The sequence below is a fragment of the Heteronotia binoei genome, chromosome 21 (genome assembly GCF_032191835.1).
Source record: "Heteronotia binoei isolate CCM8104 ecotype False Entrance Well chromosome 21, APGP_CSIRO_Hbin_v1, whole genome shotgun sequence".
In the NCBI taxonomy this organism is placed as follows: Eukaryota; Metazoa; Chordata; class Lepidosauria; order Squamata; family Gekkonidae; genus Heteronotia; species Heteronotia binoei.
In genome coordinates this window covers 97,605,238-97,624,701 of record NC_083243.1, presented here as the reverse complement: position 1 = coordinate 97,624,701, position 19,464 = coordinate 97,605,238, and the positions used below count along the sequence as shown (strand labels likewise).

The 19,464-nt window shown below is 43.2% G+C and overlaps 1 protein-coding gene across 2 annotated transcripts in view; it reads left to right on the top strand.

Annotated features, from left to right (window-relative positions):
• The window catches only part of MAPK8IP1 (mitogen-activated protein kinase 8 interacting protein 1), a 131,504-nt gene that overhangs the window by 76,111 nt on the left and 35,929 nt on the right, over nt 1-19,464 (top strand). For both annotated transcript variants that reach the window (XM_060261069.1, XM_060261070.1), the window contains exon 3: nt 8,369-8,602. In XM_060261069.1, coding sequence (XP_060117052.1) covers nt 8,369-8,602 — 234 coding nt within the window. The remainder of the gene's footprint in view (nt 1-8,368; nt 8,603-19,464) is intronic.

Below are 19,464 nucleotides of genomic sequence, written 5' to 3'. Positions count from 1 at the left end.
TTTATCACATCATGTAATATTTGTAAATCTTGCTTTATTTACAGTTACACAAGCTGATTCTTTTGGCAGCAGTTTCCCAGAGAGCAGCCCCCCCTGCTGCTGCATTCCCAGTAACACTCATGCTAGCCAAGCTCAGAATATCCTGACCCTACAAAAATCTTAGGACTCGGGGAGCACCAATAACCTTCTGGGAGCTACAAGGAACCTACAGTGAAAAGGAGGGGTGGGGATTTTTTCAGCCTTTTTTCTGTTGTTTTAAGTATTGCTGCGTCCACTTTTAGACACTTGCTGCTGAGTGGTATGAATTTGCTCTACAATTAAAAAGTCATTGAGAAGATGGAGGAGGTAGTGGCGGCCACAAGTATAGCCACCTTCAAGAGGGGTTTAGATAAAAATATGGAGCACAGGTCCATCAGTGGCTATTAGCCACAGTGTATGTGTGTATATAAAATTTTTTGCCACTGTGTGACAGAGTGTTGGACTTGATGGGCCATTGGCCTGATCCAACATGGCTTCTCTTATGTTCTTAAGATGAGGTGGAAAGACTTCTTGTGACATCCTAATCATTTTGCAGAATGTCAGGTTGCATTCCATTGTGGTATGTGGCATGGTTCACTTACCTAAGTCATCTCACACTACTTGTTCTTTAAGAACCCGACTATGAGCTCCCTATCCTGTCTGATTTGCATTATGAAACTGTGTGTAGAGTTGGGTATGTGAATGTCACTACTTAGTGGCAAGCAGTTAAAACGGGGGTAACTTTCCAATCCTTCCAGCTCTGTGATAGGAGTGTCATCTTAGGCCCTAAAATGGTTTGATTTATTTTTATTTTAAAATTTCCTGGAAAAGCTTCTCCCACTATTATAGGACTACAGCAGCACCAGTGGTTTATTGCTTGTAATGCCTTCTTATTTATTTATGTCATTTGTACTCTGCATTCTCCCCAATGTAGATCGAAAGCAACTTACATCATTCTCCTGACCTCCATTTTATCCTCACAACAATCCTGTGAACTTGGTTAAGTTGCAAATGTGTGGCTGGCCCAAGGTCACCAGTAATCTTCCATGGCAGAGTTGGGGATTCAAACCTGCTTCTCCCAGATCCTAGTCCAGTGCTCTATCCACTATATCACACTGGCTCTCTAAAATCATTCTCATTTGTCACTACAAACATTTCCTGTGCCAAAGTGCAATTCAGCACATAATATTTACCTTTTCAGAATAATCCTCAAGAAGTTAAGTGGAGATACTCATGGGATTTGGTTTTGCCAATGTATTGATTTTCCCCATTGATTTTAATTGAGATAGGAGAAACTTGTCATGATGAAATTGTCTCAGCATTTCTTTCTTAGTCTATTAGCACAGAACTAAGGAATATCCAATAGGTGGCAGCAGAGATCAAGATGATGGTGTGTAGTTCTAGAATTGGCCCATCATGGTTCAGTCAGCATCTCTGGCCTCCTGCTGGCTGATTCCCCTGCCCCCACCTACTGCAGGCCCGGGTATGTTAAACAAACTGCCAAAACACTCTTACCACAAAGACAGACACATCTCTAACTCTTCTCTGTGTCCTCTCTGTCATATGGCCTCATGAAAGGCATCACCAGCAACAGACCTCTGTTGCCGAATCAATGGCCCACCCAGATGGCCTCCCAGCACACACATCCTCCAAAGGCCACAGAAATAGCCAGGGAGCCACCGTCCCCACCATAATGTGGCTAGAAAGCAGGGCCTGGCCCCACTGGGAGAATTTCCTCAGAGGCCATGGCTGCCACTCCCTCTCTCCCTCCTCCTCTCAGTCTCACCCCTAGCCAGAAGCTGTTACTAGGCAACCAAGGCTGCTTCTTTCAGTAAAGGGAGAAGACTAGGGTTGCCAGGTCTGTGTTGAAAAATACCTGGAGACTTTGTGGTGGAGCTGGGAGAGGGTGGGGTTTGAGGAGGGGAGGGGCCTCAGCATGGTACAATGCCATAGAGTCCACCCTTCAAAGCAGCTATTTCCCCAGGGGAGCTCATCTCTGACAGCTGGAGATCAGTTGTAAGAGCGGGAGATCTCCAGGTTCCACCTGAAGGCTGGCAACCCTAGAGAGGCCTCAGGTGAATAGAATAGCATACAGTCCACCCTCCAAAGCAGTTATTTTCTCCAGGATGGGGAGAGAGATATGTTGTCTGGAGTTCAGTTGGAATCCCAGGAGATCTTCAGGCTCCACCTGGAAGTTGGCTACCCTAGGCCTAGCAGCACTCTCTGGGTGACTTGATGCCATCTGACTGGCAAGACTTAACTAGGCCTGGCTGCTTGTTCCTGTTCAGCAGCAGCCCTCCTATGGCAGCCAGTGTGACAGCAGTTGCCAACTCCAGGTTGGGAAATTCCTGGAGATTTGAGGGGTGGAGCCTGGAGAGGGTGAGTTTGATGAGGGGTGAGACTTCTGATAGGTACAATACCATAGACTCCACCCTCCAAGCCAGCAATTTCCTCCAGGAGAACCACTGTTGCCGATCTCCAGGCAAAGGGAACAGGAAAACAGGGAAACCCTCTGCAAAAAAACCAGCCTTCAAATTTTAAACAAATAACAGTTTTCATTAATTATATAAATAATTGAAGTTTAGTGATACAAAATATTCCATAAATTGATGAAAGTACACAAGGAACACCAACCCACACCCAAAGTCCTTTAAGAGACAAGTCAATGTCCAATCCTTATCAATAGTTCGGCGTCGGCAAAATACCATAAACGAGATGTAAACGGAGGTCCACACTCCAAGCAATACTATTTTAGTGAAGCAATCTTCAAAGGGGAACCTTGCTCCAATAATTTCTTCTTCTGTACAACATGGCAAAGTGATAGAATGCAATGCGGCAGCGCTATATCCAACGTTTCGCTTAACACTTCTACAAACTGTACAAACAATAAATTAACCATATAAAATATTCACAAAATATGTACACTTAGCAACACATGTGGAATTCCCTCCATAGTAGAAACAACCTATCTTAGAAGAAAATTTCAAACAACATTCAAATGCTGATGCTTACAACGATAGTATATCTGGTATGGTCAATCCTTCTAAGCCACTACAGGAGGTACTCATTTAAATAGAATGGTTTTAAAATTGATATAAGTAAATTATGGTTTTATATGTTTTATTGGATTGATTGTATTTTATGATGTTGTAAGCCTCCCTGAGTCCGCTTGCGGAGAGGGCAGGATAAAAATTGAAAGTAATAAATAATAAATAAATAAATATCCACAGGTGAATGCAATCTTTTAGTGCCTTAAAGATACAGCATTTGAGCTAACAGTGATAACTTCTCTAGAAAATCATTTAACAGCAGAATAGTACATACAAAATGATTTACAAAAAAAATTACAAAAAACATGTCAGATCCCAGTCATTGTTCAGACCTTTGGGTATCAATGTCTATAGAAAGAATATCCATTCCCTCTCATGTCTTAGCAGCCATTTGGTCATATCCACCTTACCCTGTAATCTATGAGGAAATTTCTCTATTACAAGAAATCTCAAGCTGTTGGGGTCATGCTGGAAATTTTTAAAATGTTCCCCAAGGGGAGCATCTGTCACAAAAAATTTTATTCTCGATTTGTGATTTCCTCCAGGGGAACCACTGTTGCCGATCTCCAGGCAAAGGCTGGAGATCACTCAGAATTACAACTGCTCTCCAGGTGACAAATATTAGCTTCCCTGGAAAAACTGCTACTTTGCAGAGTGGACTCTGTCATTATACCCTGCTGAGGTCGCTTCCTTGCTGTCTTCCTACCCACCCAAGTGAAGGCATTCACTCCCCACCCCCACCTCCAGGGAAGCTGATGTCTGTCATCTGGAGAGTTCCTGCTTTGGTCCCCACTTTGGAGGAAAAGTGTAGTTGTCCTAGGTAGAGGCTGCGGGGGGGGGGGGGAGATGAAAAGCTGAAGTCAGATCAATTCCCTTACTCTATGGTATACCATAACACAACCAGGCCAACGTGCTCTCTTCCCAGCCTTGCCTCCAGCCCTCCTGCATCAGCCCAAGAAGCGCTCACCTTCGCCCACCCTCCCAGCCAGGCATGCACCACCTGCTGCCCAGATCCAGAAGAGACCAGTGCCCGACATTCCCTGACCGGGCAGCAGACAGGCGGAGCTCCCCTCCCCCTGCGTGCCGGTCCTAGTGCCTCCTGCACCTCTGAGTTGGGTAGCTGGGTCCAGTCCCTCGGGGGCCCGGAGGAGGAGGAGGCGGGACAGATCATGCCACAAGCTCACGCTGATGCTAAATGCCACAAGGCTGAATATGACAGGGAAAGGCAGCAACAATCCACTGCAAACAAAAGGAATTCTGAGCTTCAGAGTCTATGTGATTGTTGTCGTACCCCCCCCTTGTCCCCCCCCCGTAATTATTTTTCTGACTGGCATGACTTTACTAGGCCTGGATGCCTGCTCCTGTTCAATAGCAGCCCCCCATGACAGCCAGTGTGACTTAGCAGTTGCCAACTCCAGTTTGGGAAATTCCTGGAGATTTGAGGGGTGGAGCCTGGAGAGGGTGGGGTTTAAGGAGGGGTGGGACCTCAGACAGGTACAATGCCATAGACTGCACCCTTCAAACCAGCCAATACCTCCCAGGGAACCATTGTTGTCAATCTCCAGGTGAGGACAGGAGATCACTCAGAATTACAGCTGCTCTCCAGGTGGCAGACATTAGACACCTGGAGGTGGGGAGGAATGAATGCCTTCACTAGGGAGGGTGGGTGGGAAGACAGCAAGGGTGGGGGCACTCACCCAGAGCCTCTTTCTACAGTCTGTTGTATTTTCCTCCACAGTGAGCCTTATTCCTACTGAACAAATATTACACACACATCTTTATTAAAACTGTTAATACTTTCTTTGCACAAAAAGATAAAAGACGTATGCATGAACTTTACAACAACCATGCTAGGAGGAGACTTTTTAAAAAACAAAAGCAGGAAACAATAGTCCCCATAAGACCAGGATAAGGAAAGGTTAGGGAATTGTTTTTCAGCGCCAATGGGAGAAGGAAACACACATGTACCATACAAATCACTGCCCACCATTTGCATCATTATGCATCTCTCTTTGCCTTGACATCAAGGTTAGTAAATACAGCTCCTTACAAGAGCTCTGAAACTAAGGGGGAACCCTGCGCCATCCTTTTAAATCCCATTCCTCCTTTTAGTGGTCCTTTGCCTCTCATGTTCTTTTTCCCTGCTCTAGATCTCTGGGTGACCTCTGCGGTGGAAGAGAAAAGCTTGCAAGCCTGCCTATTTTCTCCTCCTTCCCCACTTCACACATGGTGGAAATAGTGATCTACCTATGGGTCAGCACTCAGAGGCTAACTGAGGTCCCAGCACTAAACACGCCTACTTGAGACAGAGAGCCAGTTTGGTGTAGTGGTTAAGTGCATCAATTCTTATCTGGGAGAGCTGGGTTTGATTTCCCATTCCTCCACTTGCAGCTGCTGAAATGATCTTGGGTCAGCCATAGCTCTTGTAGAGCTGTCCTTAAAAGGGCAGCTTCTGTGAGAGCTCTCTCAGCCCCACCTACCTCACAGGGTGTTTGCTGTGGGAGAGGAAGGTAAAGGAGATTGTGAGCCACTCTGAGATTCAGAGTGAAGGGCAGGATATAAATCCAATTTCTTCTTCATAAAGTTCCTCCTTGACCTCTGGGAGCTGCATATGACTCACAAGCCACAGTTTGGCCACCCTTGGTCTAGTATGAAACTTGTGTGTAGATCACTGTAATAACCCCATGTGTGCTTTTATTTTTATTTCACAGGCACCTGTTGGCAGCTATGATTGGTTATGACTTCTGAGTGCACACATATATATAACATGAAGTACACACATGTTCACTTGTGAGATGTGACAGTCAACACACAAGTTGCACATGTTCAGAATGTTTTGTTTTGTTTTGGTGCTGTTCAGATCACAATACCTAGAGCCCCAAACTTCCTGAAATACAATGAGAAGTTGAAACAGCTGCTATTTTCAAACTGTCAGAGTAGCATTACAGGAGAAAAAGAAAAGCTGCTACCTAAGTTCTATCCCAGCGGAAGCTGGTTCAGGTAGCCGGCTCCAGGTTGACTCAGCCTTCCATCCTTCCAAGGTCAGTAAAATGATTACCCAGCTTGCTGGGGGGAAAGTGTAGATGACTGGGGACAGCAATGGCAAACCACCCGTAAAAAGTCTGCCGTGAAAACGTTGTGAAAGCAACATCACCCCAGAGTCGAAAGCGACTGGTGCTTGCACAGGGGACTACCTTTATCTTTAATGGGGCCAAAGTACACTTGATGGTAGCAGACCTGTGAGCACCTCATGCATGAAACAGGAGATGGAACTGTAATTCAAAACATAAGAAGACATATGGATGGAAGTTAGAGAAATATGGTTTGGGTGATGGCATGGGGTGGAGTTGTATGTGGGGTAGCATCCAGCACAGGGTTACCAACTTCCAGGTGGGGCTTAGAGTTTTCCCAGAACTATAGCTGATCTTTAGACCTCAGAGGTCAGCTCCCAGGGAAATAATAGCAGCTTCAGAGTGCAGACTGTATGGCATCACATTCCTGATGCTGCTTCCCCTCCCCAAACTCTGTTTTCCCCAGACGCTAACCCAGAACTCCAGGAATTTCCCAACGTGGTTGGCTACCATTGCCCACTGTCCAGCATGCTCTTCCACCATGTTTCTTTTATGTTTCAATCACAGGTGCAACTCTTTGCTTCAACATGTTTCAAAGACAGGAATGTTGTTTGTTTATATTAATATCAATAATGCTGATGTTTAGGGGAAACAAATAATTTAATGCATACAGTGCAAGTTGCCATTTCTAAGTCAAATGAATTCTACAGGTTTGTTCTGAAACCAGACAGAGAGCCCACAGGGACATCTTTCCCCTACTGTAGTCTTCCTTCCAATTTACACATGAGAGCACAGAAATTTCCCAGATAGAGACTGGGAATGGGCATCAGTCTTGTATGTACAGTCCCATGGTCATATGTAATGTGTGTGCACTATCATTGAGCTCACCACAGGGGAAAGTAAATGGCTGAACTGGAAAGGCTTTTGTCACATTTCTTGAACACAAGATCACCGCTGGAAAACTAAACCCACTTTAAAGATCAATGTCTGCAGTCTTGTTATCTGGGTGTACAAGTCCTCTCTCTAGGCTTGTACTAATATTTTAGAGGTATTGTTGAGTGTTTTCCATATACTCGCATACAGAGACAAAAGGAAGTAGTTCTTCACACAATTTAAAGAATTAGTAGTACTGCAAAATGTGGTGATGGCCACCAGCTTAGATGACTTGTTAAAATGACTGGACAGATGGACCATGATAGCCTTCAGAAACAACCTGCAGGCAGTGTTCCCTCTAAGCTGAGTTAACATGAGCTAATTCACATATTTTTACTCTCCAGCTCACAGATTTTTGTCTTAGCTCAGGAAGAATGACACCAGAATACACTAATTTATGCAGTAGCTCACAACTTTAATGCCAATAGCTCACAACTTTAATGCCAGTAGCTTACAAAGTAGAATTTTTGCTCACAAGACTCTGCAGCTTAGAGGAAACATTGGCAGACACAGAGCTCTGTAGTGTAAGGCTCCTTCTCCCTCACCTTCAAAAGGCCATGTGGGCTGCGGGAGATTGACTGGGTTCAGTTCCTTTTTTCCATTAATATTTCCAGCAGGTTATACTAATCTCTGTAATAGATATGGCACAGGATCACTGTCTGTCTTCATTCTCTGCCTCCTTATTAGGTCTTTTCTCTGTAACGTCACACAGGTGGAAAACCTGAGTCTGGCTGTAGCTTTTCAGACTGGAGTTGAGCACTCACAAGACTGAATACTCTTCCTACAACATGACAGAGAGAAGACTAGGCTTTCTTTGTGTGTGCATATGTGCACAGTGTCAAATCCTGTGAGCATCCACCTGCAATTTAAAATGCTACTGTCAGAGCTCAAGGTTTATCTCCTGAAAACAAGGTTTGCTGGTTTGAACTGGAGTTGCAGAATCCTGTTAAAAAGGGTGAGGGGCGGGGGGAGGGTGGATGTCCATGATATAGGGGCTACTGTGAGAGGTTATGATCATTTTACCAACGTCTTTGGCAGGCTGGGAAATCGAAAATTCTACTCCTTGGATAGCTGATTTGGATCGATTATTTTATCCTGCTGCCTTTTTTCTCTTTCCGGTGCTGTTCACTGCTTGGGGGTTTCTTTTTCTCTCTTCTGTGGCATTCTGAGTCACTAGACGGCGACTGATGAGATGACATGACTGCCTGACCTCCCCCTCCCCCCGCCTCTTTCTCTTTGCCCTTCCTAGCTAGTCTCATGATCTCTCTCTCCCCTCCCCACCCTGTATCCTGGCAGAGCCATGTGAATCTGCAGGCCAGTAGCGTCCTGGGAGTGGGTGGCGGCGAGGCGAGCCGGCTCCAGGCTGAGATGCTGCAGCTAGACCTGATCGATGCTACCGGGGAGACCCCCGCCGAAGAAGGGACGGCGCTGGAGCCCATCAAGAAAGAGCCCCCGCCCTTAACCATGGATACCTATCGACCCAAGCGGCCCACCACACTCAATCTCTTCCCACAGGTGCCTCGGACGCAGGTGAGCCTCAGGGGAAGGGGAGACTGCAGTTCGGTGGATTGGGGCCCTCCTTCTGTTGCCACACAAATGGCTGCTGTATGCTCCCATAAGAAAGGGAACGTTGTTTTAGCCTCTCTCCCCCCACTCCAGTGTTTTTGCAAAATAAATAAAATCTCCCACTGATTCTCAGCCTCAGATTTCCAACCTCCATGTGTTTCTTGCCATAAACTGCATCCCTTGTAGCTGATAGCATCTTTCAATTGCTGGAATTGGTTGTCAACGACCTGTAATAAAGGGGAGATTTGGAAGCTGCTCTTCTTGCTTGAGTTGCACATGCTCTGTTCCTGCAAAATGAAAGGTTTTGTAGCAATTGAAGAGCTTGGGGCTTGGTGTGATGAGTGAGTTTAGTGCCTGACTTTTTAAAAAGAGGGGTGGCCCTGGGACCCAAGCATTCCTAGAAGGTTCACTCTGGTTTATGATCCAAGATCCTTGGAGGCAACTGAGATTGCCTAGTAGTTCAGGGAGTGCACTTTCCACATACTCAGAGGTACACATTCCTGCCATTCAAAAAGTATTCTAGAGTGAAAATTATCATGGCTCAGATTTAACCTGCCAGTCTGGAGTTGAATGCAGAGTCCTGCCTTAAAAAAGGCACAGTTTGTGGAGGAAGAGATAAAAGTGTGAGAGAAATTACACTTTCGGGGCCCAGGAGCCACTCTGGACAAGGTGCTACCTGTGTGGCTACTTGGTCTGGCTCATCCTTGTTTTAAAAGACTGTTGTTTGGGATGACACCACTCAACTGGTAAACAGAGGCTGTCTGTTCAAGCATGTGTGTGCAAGGGAGAGCTTGAGTTGTTTCCGCTGCTTATGGCTGGAAGGTACCAAACTGTTGGAGAACTCCATTCCTTGTCTGCCCTCTCTCACAAGTTTTCTCATTTGTGTTGATATTTTTTGTGTTTATCCAGAAATGTTCATCATAAATACCGTACTCTCATTGTCAAGCTTATTTTGTGCCCAGATAGTTTTAGAAAGTACACAGTCTGTGTATTCAGGCCATGGTGCTTTTTCATTGGATGGCTTGTTGCATTGTGCATATCAAAGCTCTTGAAGAATGGTAAAAAGGTAAAGGTCCTCTGTGCAAGCACCAGTCGTTTCCGACTCTGGAGTGGCGTTGCTTTCACGGCAGACTTTTTACGGGGTGGTTTGCCATTGCCTTCCCCAGTCATCTACACTTTCCCACCAGCAAGCTGGGTACTTGTTTTACCGACCTCGGAAGGATGGAAAGCTGAGTCAACCCGAGCTGGCTACTTGAACCCAGCTTCTGCTGGGATCGAACTCCAGTCATGAGCAGAGAATTCAGACTGCAGTACTGCAGTTTTACCACTCTGCGCCACGGGGCCAAGGACTATTTTAGCAGAGATACTGAGCCTAGTCTAACAGATTGGGGGATTGGTTCCAATCACACCAGGATTATTTGCGTCTAATGGGCTATTTGTTGTCAGAAATGACAGATATATACCCTAAACTAGATCAAGGGCTTTAGTGGGACCCTGATTAGAGGAAAGGAAGCATGCATAATTTCTTTTATTGAAGTAAGTATGATAAGAACACCTCTGTCTGAAAGAAAGTACTAGTTGAAGCATAAAGAAATTAGGGGGGAAAGCCCAAAGCATTTGTAGAAGTGAAAAGAGTGAGTGGACCATTCCTTAAATTAGCTGAAGAGAGATGTGATGCCATGCTAATGGATGCTTTTAATTTCCATGTCTGTGTGATGTTCCTTCTTCATATGTGGGAGGAGGGTAGATTTCAGTGCTCCATGAGGTAACTGACCATCTGTAATCTTTTTATTAGCCTCTCTGTTGTTTAGTCTACAAAACTAGTGAAGGTTCCTCATACATGAGAGGCTGTATGACTCCACTTACTAAATAAACGGATTTTTCACAGTGATGTTAGTCAAGAAAAGTGTACTGGAAAGCAGGTGTTGCTCTGTGTGGCAGATGGTGGAGGCTTGAGGGGGTGGGGAGGTGGGAACTTGTGTCATTATGCAATAGACAATGAAGGGCTTTACAGCTGAACGGGGGGGGGGAGGAAAGGGGGGATAAGAGGCCTCTTATGGCAGTTGTGCGTGAGGTGATACAATGAAGAATATAGTGGGGAAACCCCTAGCTACTCCCAGCCTGGAATAATCCCTCTAGATTTATTTCTCCCTGAATTTAGGCATCCCACTGTGTTCATCTCAGAATCAGGACTCCAACTTCAGCATCAACAAGCAGGTTCATTTTAGGACCACCACAAGTAGTGCTTCAGTTTGACCCTGTAGGGCTGCCTGGAGAAAAATACCCTGTCATTTTAGAAAAAGTGTAATGTCTTGGAATAGGCAGGTGAAGCTTCTCATAGCATGGAGGTAAATAATATCCCCTAGTAAATAGCATCTCATTAAACCTATTTTGCAGGAATATGACATTTTTATTCAGGATTCTGGGCAGCCCAATACCCAGAACAGGAGCTGAGCCTGACATCTTTGGGATCTTGTCCTGTGTAAACTGAGATCTTCACAGAAACATTTATTTTGTAGTCAGCACACTCAGAGTTTGCTACCTAAATACTACTACAAATGGCTGCATGTAAAGATATAAAAGAAACAATACCGTTTATATGAAATTTTTTATCCTATAATGAAGACTTTTTCAACAAACAGTTTAAGGACAAAATTCCCAATAAAACAAAAAATGGCACTAATATAAGGAATCTGTTTGATGGGCTTGTGATTTGTAGTCCTTCTCTCTTGGCCTTTGTTAGGCATGTTTAAATAGTCACCGTCATCTTTTTTGTATTGTTCTTTGACACCATTATGATACCCAGAGTGTATCTAAAAATATGTAAGCTTTGTGCAGATGTTTTCCCCAAATTTTAGTTTACTACTGTGGGCTTGCTTTTTCCATCATTCCTCTCACTTGCTGTTTCACTCCTCCATTTCTGGGTTGTTCTAATGGCAACTGTTGATTGCCATGATGATTGAATCAGAAGAACTATGGTTAATGCCAGCCTCCAAGTCATCATCAGCATCATTTTGTTTGAAGTGGTTTTGCAATCTGTGGTGTTGGAGATTACTGTTAATTTAGTTGCTCGATTTATAGGTTGTCTCAACCTGGAAATGGGGGTTAAAACTGGCACATCTAGATGTTGGAGGGCTGTCTAAATTGGGCCACTGTAAACATGTGCCCAGGAGTTACAGTAAGGCTCTTAATGTTAGGGACAGCCCATGAGCAGATGCTAATAATTTTTTTATTAATAAGCTGAGTTCCTTAGGACTTCTTCTTATGTTGCTTGTTCCAAAAGCACTCCCACTGTTCACTTTTGAATCTAAAAATACATGTATGTGCAGCATTTGTTCATACACCAGCTCCTATCCATTGGCGTGTTTCCACAGACAGAAAGATTCCACCTCAGAGCATGACTTTTTTGCCTCTCCACCCCCTGCATCCCAAAGCATAGTGAGAGGAGGGAGGCAAGAAAGTTGCATTGGAAATCTGTGGAAATGTTCTGCTGGATCCAAGCCACTGTATTGATCCTTACACTGAGGGTCTACTTCCAGTGACATTTGAAGTGTATGAACAAAGCAGGAATCAAATGCACCTTTAAGACCAATCAATTTTTATTTAGAACGTAAGCTTTTGTGTGCTCTTAAGCACACTTCATTAGACAAGGAATCCAGCACAATGAGCAAAGCCATACATAGCTGAGCAGAGCCATGCAGTGGCCCAGAATGCAACATGGTACAGATTTAAGAACCAATGACAGTGAAGTAAAATTATCTGGTAGGCAGTGGTTTAGAATGTAAAATGGTACAATGACAGAATAGTAAAATTAACAAACTGAGCAAATCTTTGATCTGAGTAGCATAAGCATGCAAAAGCAACAAAATAGCAGTATGCAGTAAAATTAACAAATTGAGCAAACCTTTGATCTGAGTAGCATGAGCATGCGAAAGCAACAAAAAAACTCAATTTGTTAATTTTACTGCATACTGTTTTGTTGCTTTCGCATGCTCATGCTACTCAGATCAAAAGTTTGCTCAATTTGTTAATTTTACTGTTCTGTCATTGTACCATTTTACATTCTAAACCACTGCCTAACAGATAATTTTATTTCACTGTCATTGGTTCTTAAATCTGTACCATGTTGCATTCTGAGCCACTGCCTACCAGCTATGTATGGCTTTGCTCACTGTGCTGGATTCCTCGTCTGATGAAGTGTGCTTAAGAGCACACGAAAGCTTACGTTCTAAATAAAAATCGGTTGGTCTTAAAGGTGCCACTTGACTCCTGCTTTGTTCAACAAAATAGTAGTATGTCAAAATGTAAGATTGTCTGTCAATGACAATGGGAGATGGGTTCAATATATGTAATGGGATAAGCAACCAAATCTCTGTTTGAGTGTGTCAATACAGCTAAAAGAGAAATACATTGGATAGTGATGTTCTTGTCCACCTAATTTACTTTTTAACATGTAAACATAATTCTAGTTTGCCATAGGAAAAAGGAATACAATAAAATATAGTGAAAATGGATAAAGCATATGAACTGAGATATATAGCCAATATCTCTATTTTGAGTATGTCAATACAAATAATTATATCGATACACAATTCTAAAAGAGAAACACATTGGAATATTGTGGATGTATAGCTATACTCACTGAGAGTGGGTTTAGCATCTGCAATGAGATTAAAAAAAACAATATCCCTGTTCAGTCCTGGGGAGGTGTTTGTTCCAAGTTTCATAATAATTTGTTATTCAGCAATTTCTCTCTCCATTCTGTTCTTGAAGTTCCTTTGCAGTAAACCAGCTACCTTGAGGTCACCCACTGAATGCTTTGGAAGGTTAAAGTGTTCTCCCACAGATTTCTCAGTTCTGTGATTCCTAATGTCAGATTTGTGTCCATTTATCCTTTGGCGTAGGGTTTGCCCTGATTGTCCTATGTAGAGAACTGAAGGGCATTGTTGGCATTTAATGGCATATATAATGTTGGAAGATGAACAAGTGAATGAGCCTGAGATGGTATAGTTAATGTTGTTAGGCCCAATGATTGTGTTGTCTGGGTGTATGTGGCAGCAAAGTTGGCACTTGGGTTTATTGCAAGCGCTTGTACTGGTGTCCATGCTCAGATGAGATGCTGTATTGTTGTGGGTGAGGAGTTGTTTGAGGTTGGGGGGCTGTCTGTGTGCAAGAAAAGGTTTACCCCCCCAGTGCTTTTGAAAGAGAGCTGTCACTGTCCAAAAGAGGTTGTAAGTTGTTGATGATACGTTGAACTGTTTTAAGTTGACCACTAATGGTATTCTGTTATTTTCTCTTTTGGGTCTGTCTTGTAACATGTTTTCTCTGGGTATCATTCTGGCTTTGTTGATCTGTGTCCTGACTTTGTCAGGTGGGTACTTTAGTTCCAAAAAGGTTTGTTGTAGATCTCTCAGGTGAGAATCTCTGTCAGCAGGATTGGAGCAAATGCGGCTGTAGTGTAGAGCCTGGCTGTATACAATGGATCTTTTGGTGTGTTTGGGGTGGTAGCTGGAGGCATGCAGGTATGTTTGTTGGTCAGTAGGCTTCCGGTATAAAGTGGTGTCAATGCGTCCATTGTTTAGTTTTACAGTGGTGTCCAGAAAATGTATTTATTGCATAGACTGGTTCATTGTCAGGTCATCAATGTAACGAAGGTATAAGGTAGATATGAGTGGGTGGGAGTCTAGGAAGCGCTGCTCCAAGTCAGCCATAAAGATGTTAGCATATTGTGGGGCCATGTGGGTGCCCATGGCTGTACTATTGATCTGTAGGAAAAGTTCATTGCCAAATCTGAAGTAGTTATGGGTGAGAACAAAATGGCACAGTTTGGTAGCAAAGTCAGCTATGTTTTTATCAGAGATTATATTACTTACAGTTTGTAATCCATTTCGGTGTGGGATGTTGGTATACAAAGATTCCACATCCACGGTGGCTAAGGTAGTATTCTCTGGAAGGTTGTTCAAAGATTGTATTTTCCTCAGAAAATCTGTAGTGTCACGAGCATAACTGTGGGCACTGTTGGCATAGGGTCTTAGAATAGAGTCCATATAGTGCCTCTCCCCGACACAATGGGGCGTCCCGGGTTACCTGGTTTATTTATTTTGGATAGAAGATAAAAAGTACCTGGTCAAGGTTCCTGTGATGTGTCTGACAGGATCTGTTCCTGAATGCTCAGTGGTAATTCTTTTGTAATTTTGTTCAATTCTTTTTTGTATTCCTGTGTGGGGTCTGAGTCCAGTGGTTTGTAAAATGAAGTATTTGAGAGTTGTCGTTGGGCCTCCTTGTTATAGTCTGATGTGTTCATGATGACAACAGCTCCTCCTTTGTCTGCCTCTTTGATTGTAATATCCATATTGTTCCTGAGACTGTCTATGGCCTTCCTTTCAGCATGGTTTAGATTCTGTTGTGTGTGGTGTTGTTTGTTGATCACATCAGTTTGAACTCTCTGGCAAAAGCACTCAATGTAGTGATCCAGTGTGGCTCTGCGACCCTCAGGAGGAGTCCTTGTGGAGTTTTTTTTCTTGTAATGTTGTTTTGTTAGTGTGGCAAGTATCCTGTTCATTGTTGGGTTGGAGGGATGGTAAATGTTCTCCAGTGGAGTGTGTGATGATATGTTGTGAAGATGTAGCATGTTCTTCCTTGTTCTGTTCATGTGTATGTTGGAAATATTCCTTTAGGCGTAGACGACGGAAAAAGCTTTCTGAGTCCCCACAAAGCTGAATCATTTGTGTGGATTTGGTGGGGCAGAATGAAAGCCCACGTGAAAGAACTGCCTCCTCTGAAGGGCTGAGTCTGTGTTGTGACAGGTTGACAATATACTTGGAGGAGTTATTGTAGTTGTGCTTAGCAGTCTGCAGGTTGAAAAGTTTTTTATTCTTTCGTTGTTTCAGCAGTTCCAGTTGGGAGTGATAGATGACTTGTCTTTTCTTGTAGAAATTTAGCTAAGTAGGTCGATTCCTTGTTGTCCAGTTCAGAGAGTTTGTCCTTGATCAGCTTCTGTTTCTGGTACAGAACACTGATAAGATATTTTAGTCGTTTCCTAGACAATGTGAGACATAGTCTTTCTGCATAGTTTGTAGGATAAGTGTTTTGCAGAGGATTCTTAATTCTCAGTCCCTTAGGTATAATGTCCCAAGTGTTTGCATTTTGTAAGAAAGGAAATATCAGTCTGTACCTGTGCAAATTTCTTTGTAAGGTTGATGGAGTTCCATTCCATGCAGCTTAATATGGTGCATTCCATGTAGATAGATCTAAGCGGGCAGCCGTATTGATCTGAAGCAGTTGAACAAAGCAGGAGTCAAGTTGCACCTTTAAGACCAACCAATTTTTATTTAGAACGTAAGCTTTTGTGTGCTCTTAAGCACACTAACAAGGTTTCATAGCCAGCCCTAGTTCTCTGATGGGTACCTATATAATACTCATGATTCCAAGCATATGCTTGCTTCATTCATCTTTACAGTTTTGATATTCAGTTCCCAATCTTAGATGCACACCTAAATAATGCCATAAATGGAGCCAGGCTTGGATAGGTCTTCAGAGTTGGCTTCTGGAGGAACGAAATATTGCATATTGCTGGTGGAGTGCCTAAGATGTTGGGCCTGGGTGTGGGAAACCAGGTCCAAATCACTATTCAGTTGTTAACTCGGTGTGTAGTCTTGGGCAAGTCACTATCTTTCAACCTTGCCTTCCTTGCAGGGTTGTTAGGAGAATAAACACCTGCTCTGAGTTCATTGGAGGGTGTACCTTGATACAGTAAATAAAGCCAGGAAGGACAACTATGAGGGATAGAGTCAGTAAGTGCTATCTTAAGCAGATCAACTCAGAATCCTACTCAGGTCTACTCAATGGGACTTATTCCCAGGAAATTGTTATAAGGCTTACACTGTTATGTTTAATGTTTAATGGTAAGAGCAAGAAGGTACTTTACAACTACAGAATTGCTGTAGTTGCTGGCATTAAGGACTGGAAATCTATAGCAAATCCTTGGTCAATAGGTGATGGGGGAAAAAGAGGAAGAAATGGGGTTGAAGGCACAGTCTCAGGTATGATTGAGGAAAGGAGTGAAGATAATTCCAGATAGGTTAATTGTATTAGTGTGTTGCAGCAACAATAAGCAGGAGTTTTGTGGCACCTGAAAGACTAACAAAATTTTATTGCAGCATATCCATTGCATCTGAAAAAGTGGACTTTTATCCACAAAAGTTTAAAAGGGAATAACATTTTGTTAGTCTTTCAGGTAACACTAGACGTTGTTTGTTAATAGAATAAAAGTCATTCCAGAAGGTGAAAACCCTTCTGTTTCCACTAGCCTTTAAGTTTGTTTTAAAAGTTTCCTGCTGTCATTGTCTTTTTGATGTCATTGATTTGATTGTTGCAGTGATTTTTATTATTAACATTTGACATCTTGTATTGGTTGACGTATTATATTGTAAGCTGCTTTGAAAAGTAATTTAAAGTCCTGAGAACGTATCCTGTAGGTAAGATAAATATCTCTCTATGAATATGTTTTCCCTGCAAATAGTGGCAGATGCATACTAGAAGGGTGGTTGGAGTGTACAGTGCTGAAGGGTAGAAGTAGGCTGCTGGGCATGAAATGAAGGCTCAATTGTTGTGCAGGGATGTTTTATGAGTGCAATGGTAAGAAATATATGCAGCGTTCATAGACACAGAGTGTGGCCTATATAGAGAAGGCTGGCCTCACTGGCTTCCTAATCCCTTGAGTTTTGATCCCCCCTCCCCTGCCATACACACCATGTGTTGGGAAGAGAGGACTGAAATGAGTCGTTTCCTTGAGAATAAAGGTGATGAATTACCTCACAAGTCTTTTCCTCAGCCTGGCAGGCCCTGCTAAACTCTGGGCCTTGTTTTGCTGAATAGCAGCCTGTTTTACTGCACCTCTTGTTGAGGATAGAAAGTAGAATATAAGTAAATTTGGCTCCCCTCCCCCCATTTTTGTTCTTTGTTACAATGGTAACAATATCTGGATGCTAAGGATGTTAGCTTCCAAAGCTTGTCATGTTCAGGGAGGAGTTTTCATGCCAGTCAGCTCTGTCAGCAGACTTTGTTCCAAGCCATTCCTGCTGGTCTGTTAGGCCAGCTGTATGTGGTGCTGTACAGATGGGAGGAAGAGCCTGGCAATGTCAGCTGCGGCTTCTAAACAACCCTTTCAAACTCAGAATTTTCAGAACAGGCTTAAAGCAGCAGAAACCTAGACTTTTTAGACTTAAATAAGATACTGTAAGGAAAAATCACACATTATTGAAACTGTTTTGTCTGCATGTGGGTTGTATCTTGTTAGACAAGGAAGTCTAAAAAACAGCCTGATCCAAATAATAAAATCTTAGAACCAGTTCCACTGCAACATTTTCCCTTTATGAAATTTTCATCCAGAGGTAATTTCCAAGGGTACATACATGAATGCTTTGTTTTTTAAATTAAATATCCACAGTTTGCCTCTATATGATTTTTGTGCATTGTGAACAGGAATTTGGCCTATGTTCACAACACCCTGCATCATTAGTGGACAGACAACAAATACAGGTAAAATACTTTGGAGCATACATATGCCTTGTCCGTTTCACACATGCATATTAATCATCACTTGACACATACAACCTCAAGTGATGATTAATATGTATTAGTGAACCATCACATAGTTCTGATATCACAGACAACTTACTGTTCACCCAGTTTATTACAGGAGTGGCCAATCTGTGGCTCGGGAACCACATGTGGCTCTTTCACATATTTGTGTGTCTGTTGAAGCCACCACCACTCTGTCGGCTGGCTTGGAAAAGGCATTTCTTTCTTCAACTTACTTCTCCAAGCCAAGCCAGCTGGCAGCTTGGAGAATGCGTTTAAAGTTAAAGTTGCTTTTTCCACCTCTCCCATCTATCTTCCTTCCTTCCTGCTGTCAAACATCTGGCATTTATTCTATGTTGCTCTAATGTTAAGCAAGTTTGGCCACCCCTGGTACATTAAATGCAGTGCTCCAATGGAAATAGTTTATACACTCTGCTTGCCAACAGTAAACTTACTTTGACTTACTGTTCAGCTGCCAATCAAGTAATATAGGATTCCAACCTCCCACTGGGGGCGGGTTTTCCTGCTGATTTGGAGGCCCCCAACCCACCGGCATGGAAATGGCTGATGGGAGGATCCCCACATGACATGCTCAATGTGATGATGTCACGCTGGGCACCTCATGCAACAATGGAGCTCTTTAGAGGCAGGGATTACCCCAGCGGCCTGCTCAGTGCTGGCAGGTTGGGGGCCCCCAAACCAGGAGAAACCCCGCCCCCAGCAGAAGCTTGGCAGCCCTACAGGATGTGGATTTTGTCACAATCAGAGCTGCTGACTTCACTGACCACTACAACCCCTTCCTATTAACTTTGTATAACTATCCTACTCTGCATTCCAAAGCTATTCTAAGCCACAATTAATTTACCAAGACAGGCATGGCTGTCATGCCCATACTTTCTTCTCATTCCCTCTTCCTCAGAGTTGCCTGTGACATCCAAATGCAGATGAATTGAAATTTGTTTCCCTCACAATTTATCCAGGTGTTGATAGATTTTGGAGCCCAGAACTATTCTTGGGGGCCCCCAGTTCCCCTGAGTTCTTTTATTGATTGGGTGGAGACTGGCAAGGGGCTGAATTTAGTAAAGAGAGAAAGGATGGTTCTAAAACAAAACTAGTTTATTCCATTATAAGCTTTTGGGACAGAAAGTACATCAATCATAAATCTTTAAAACAGAAAACAAAACATTTCAATATTCAGCATATCACAATTTCATAAAAACCCAATACCTGACTTAGTGAATGTG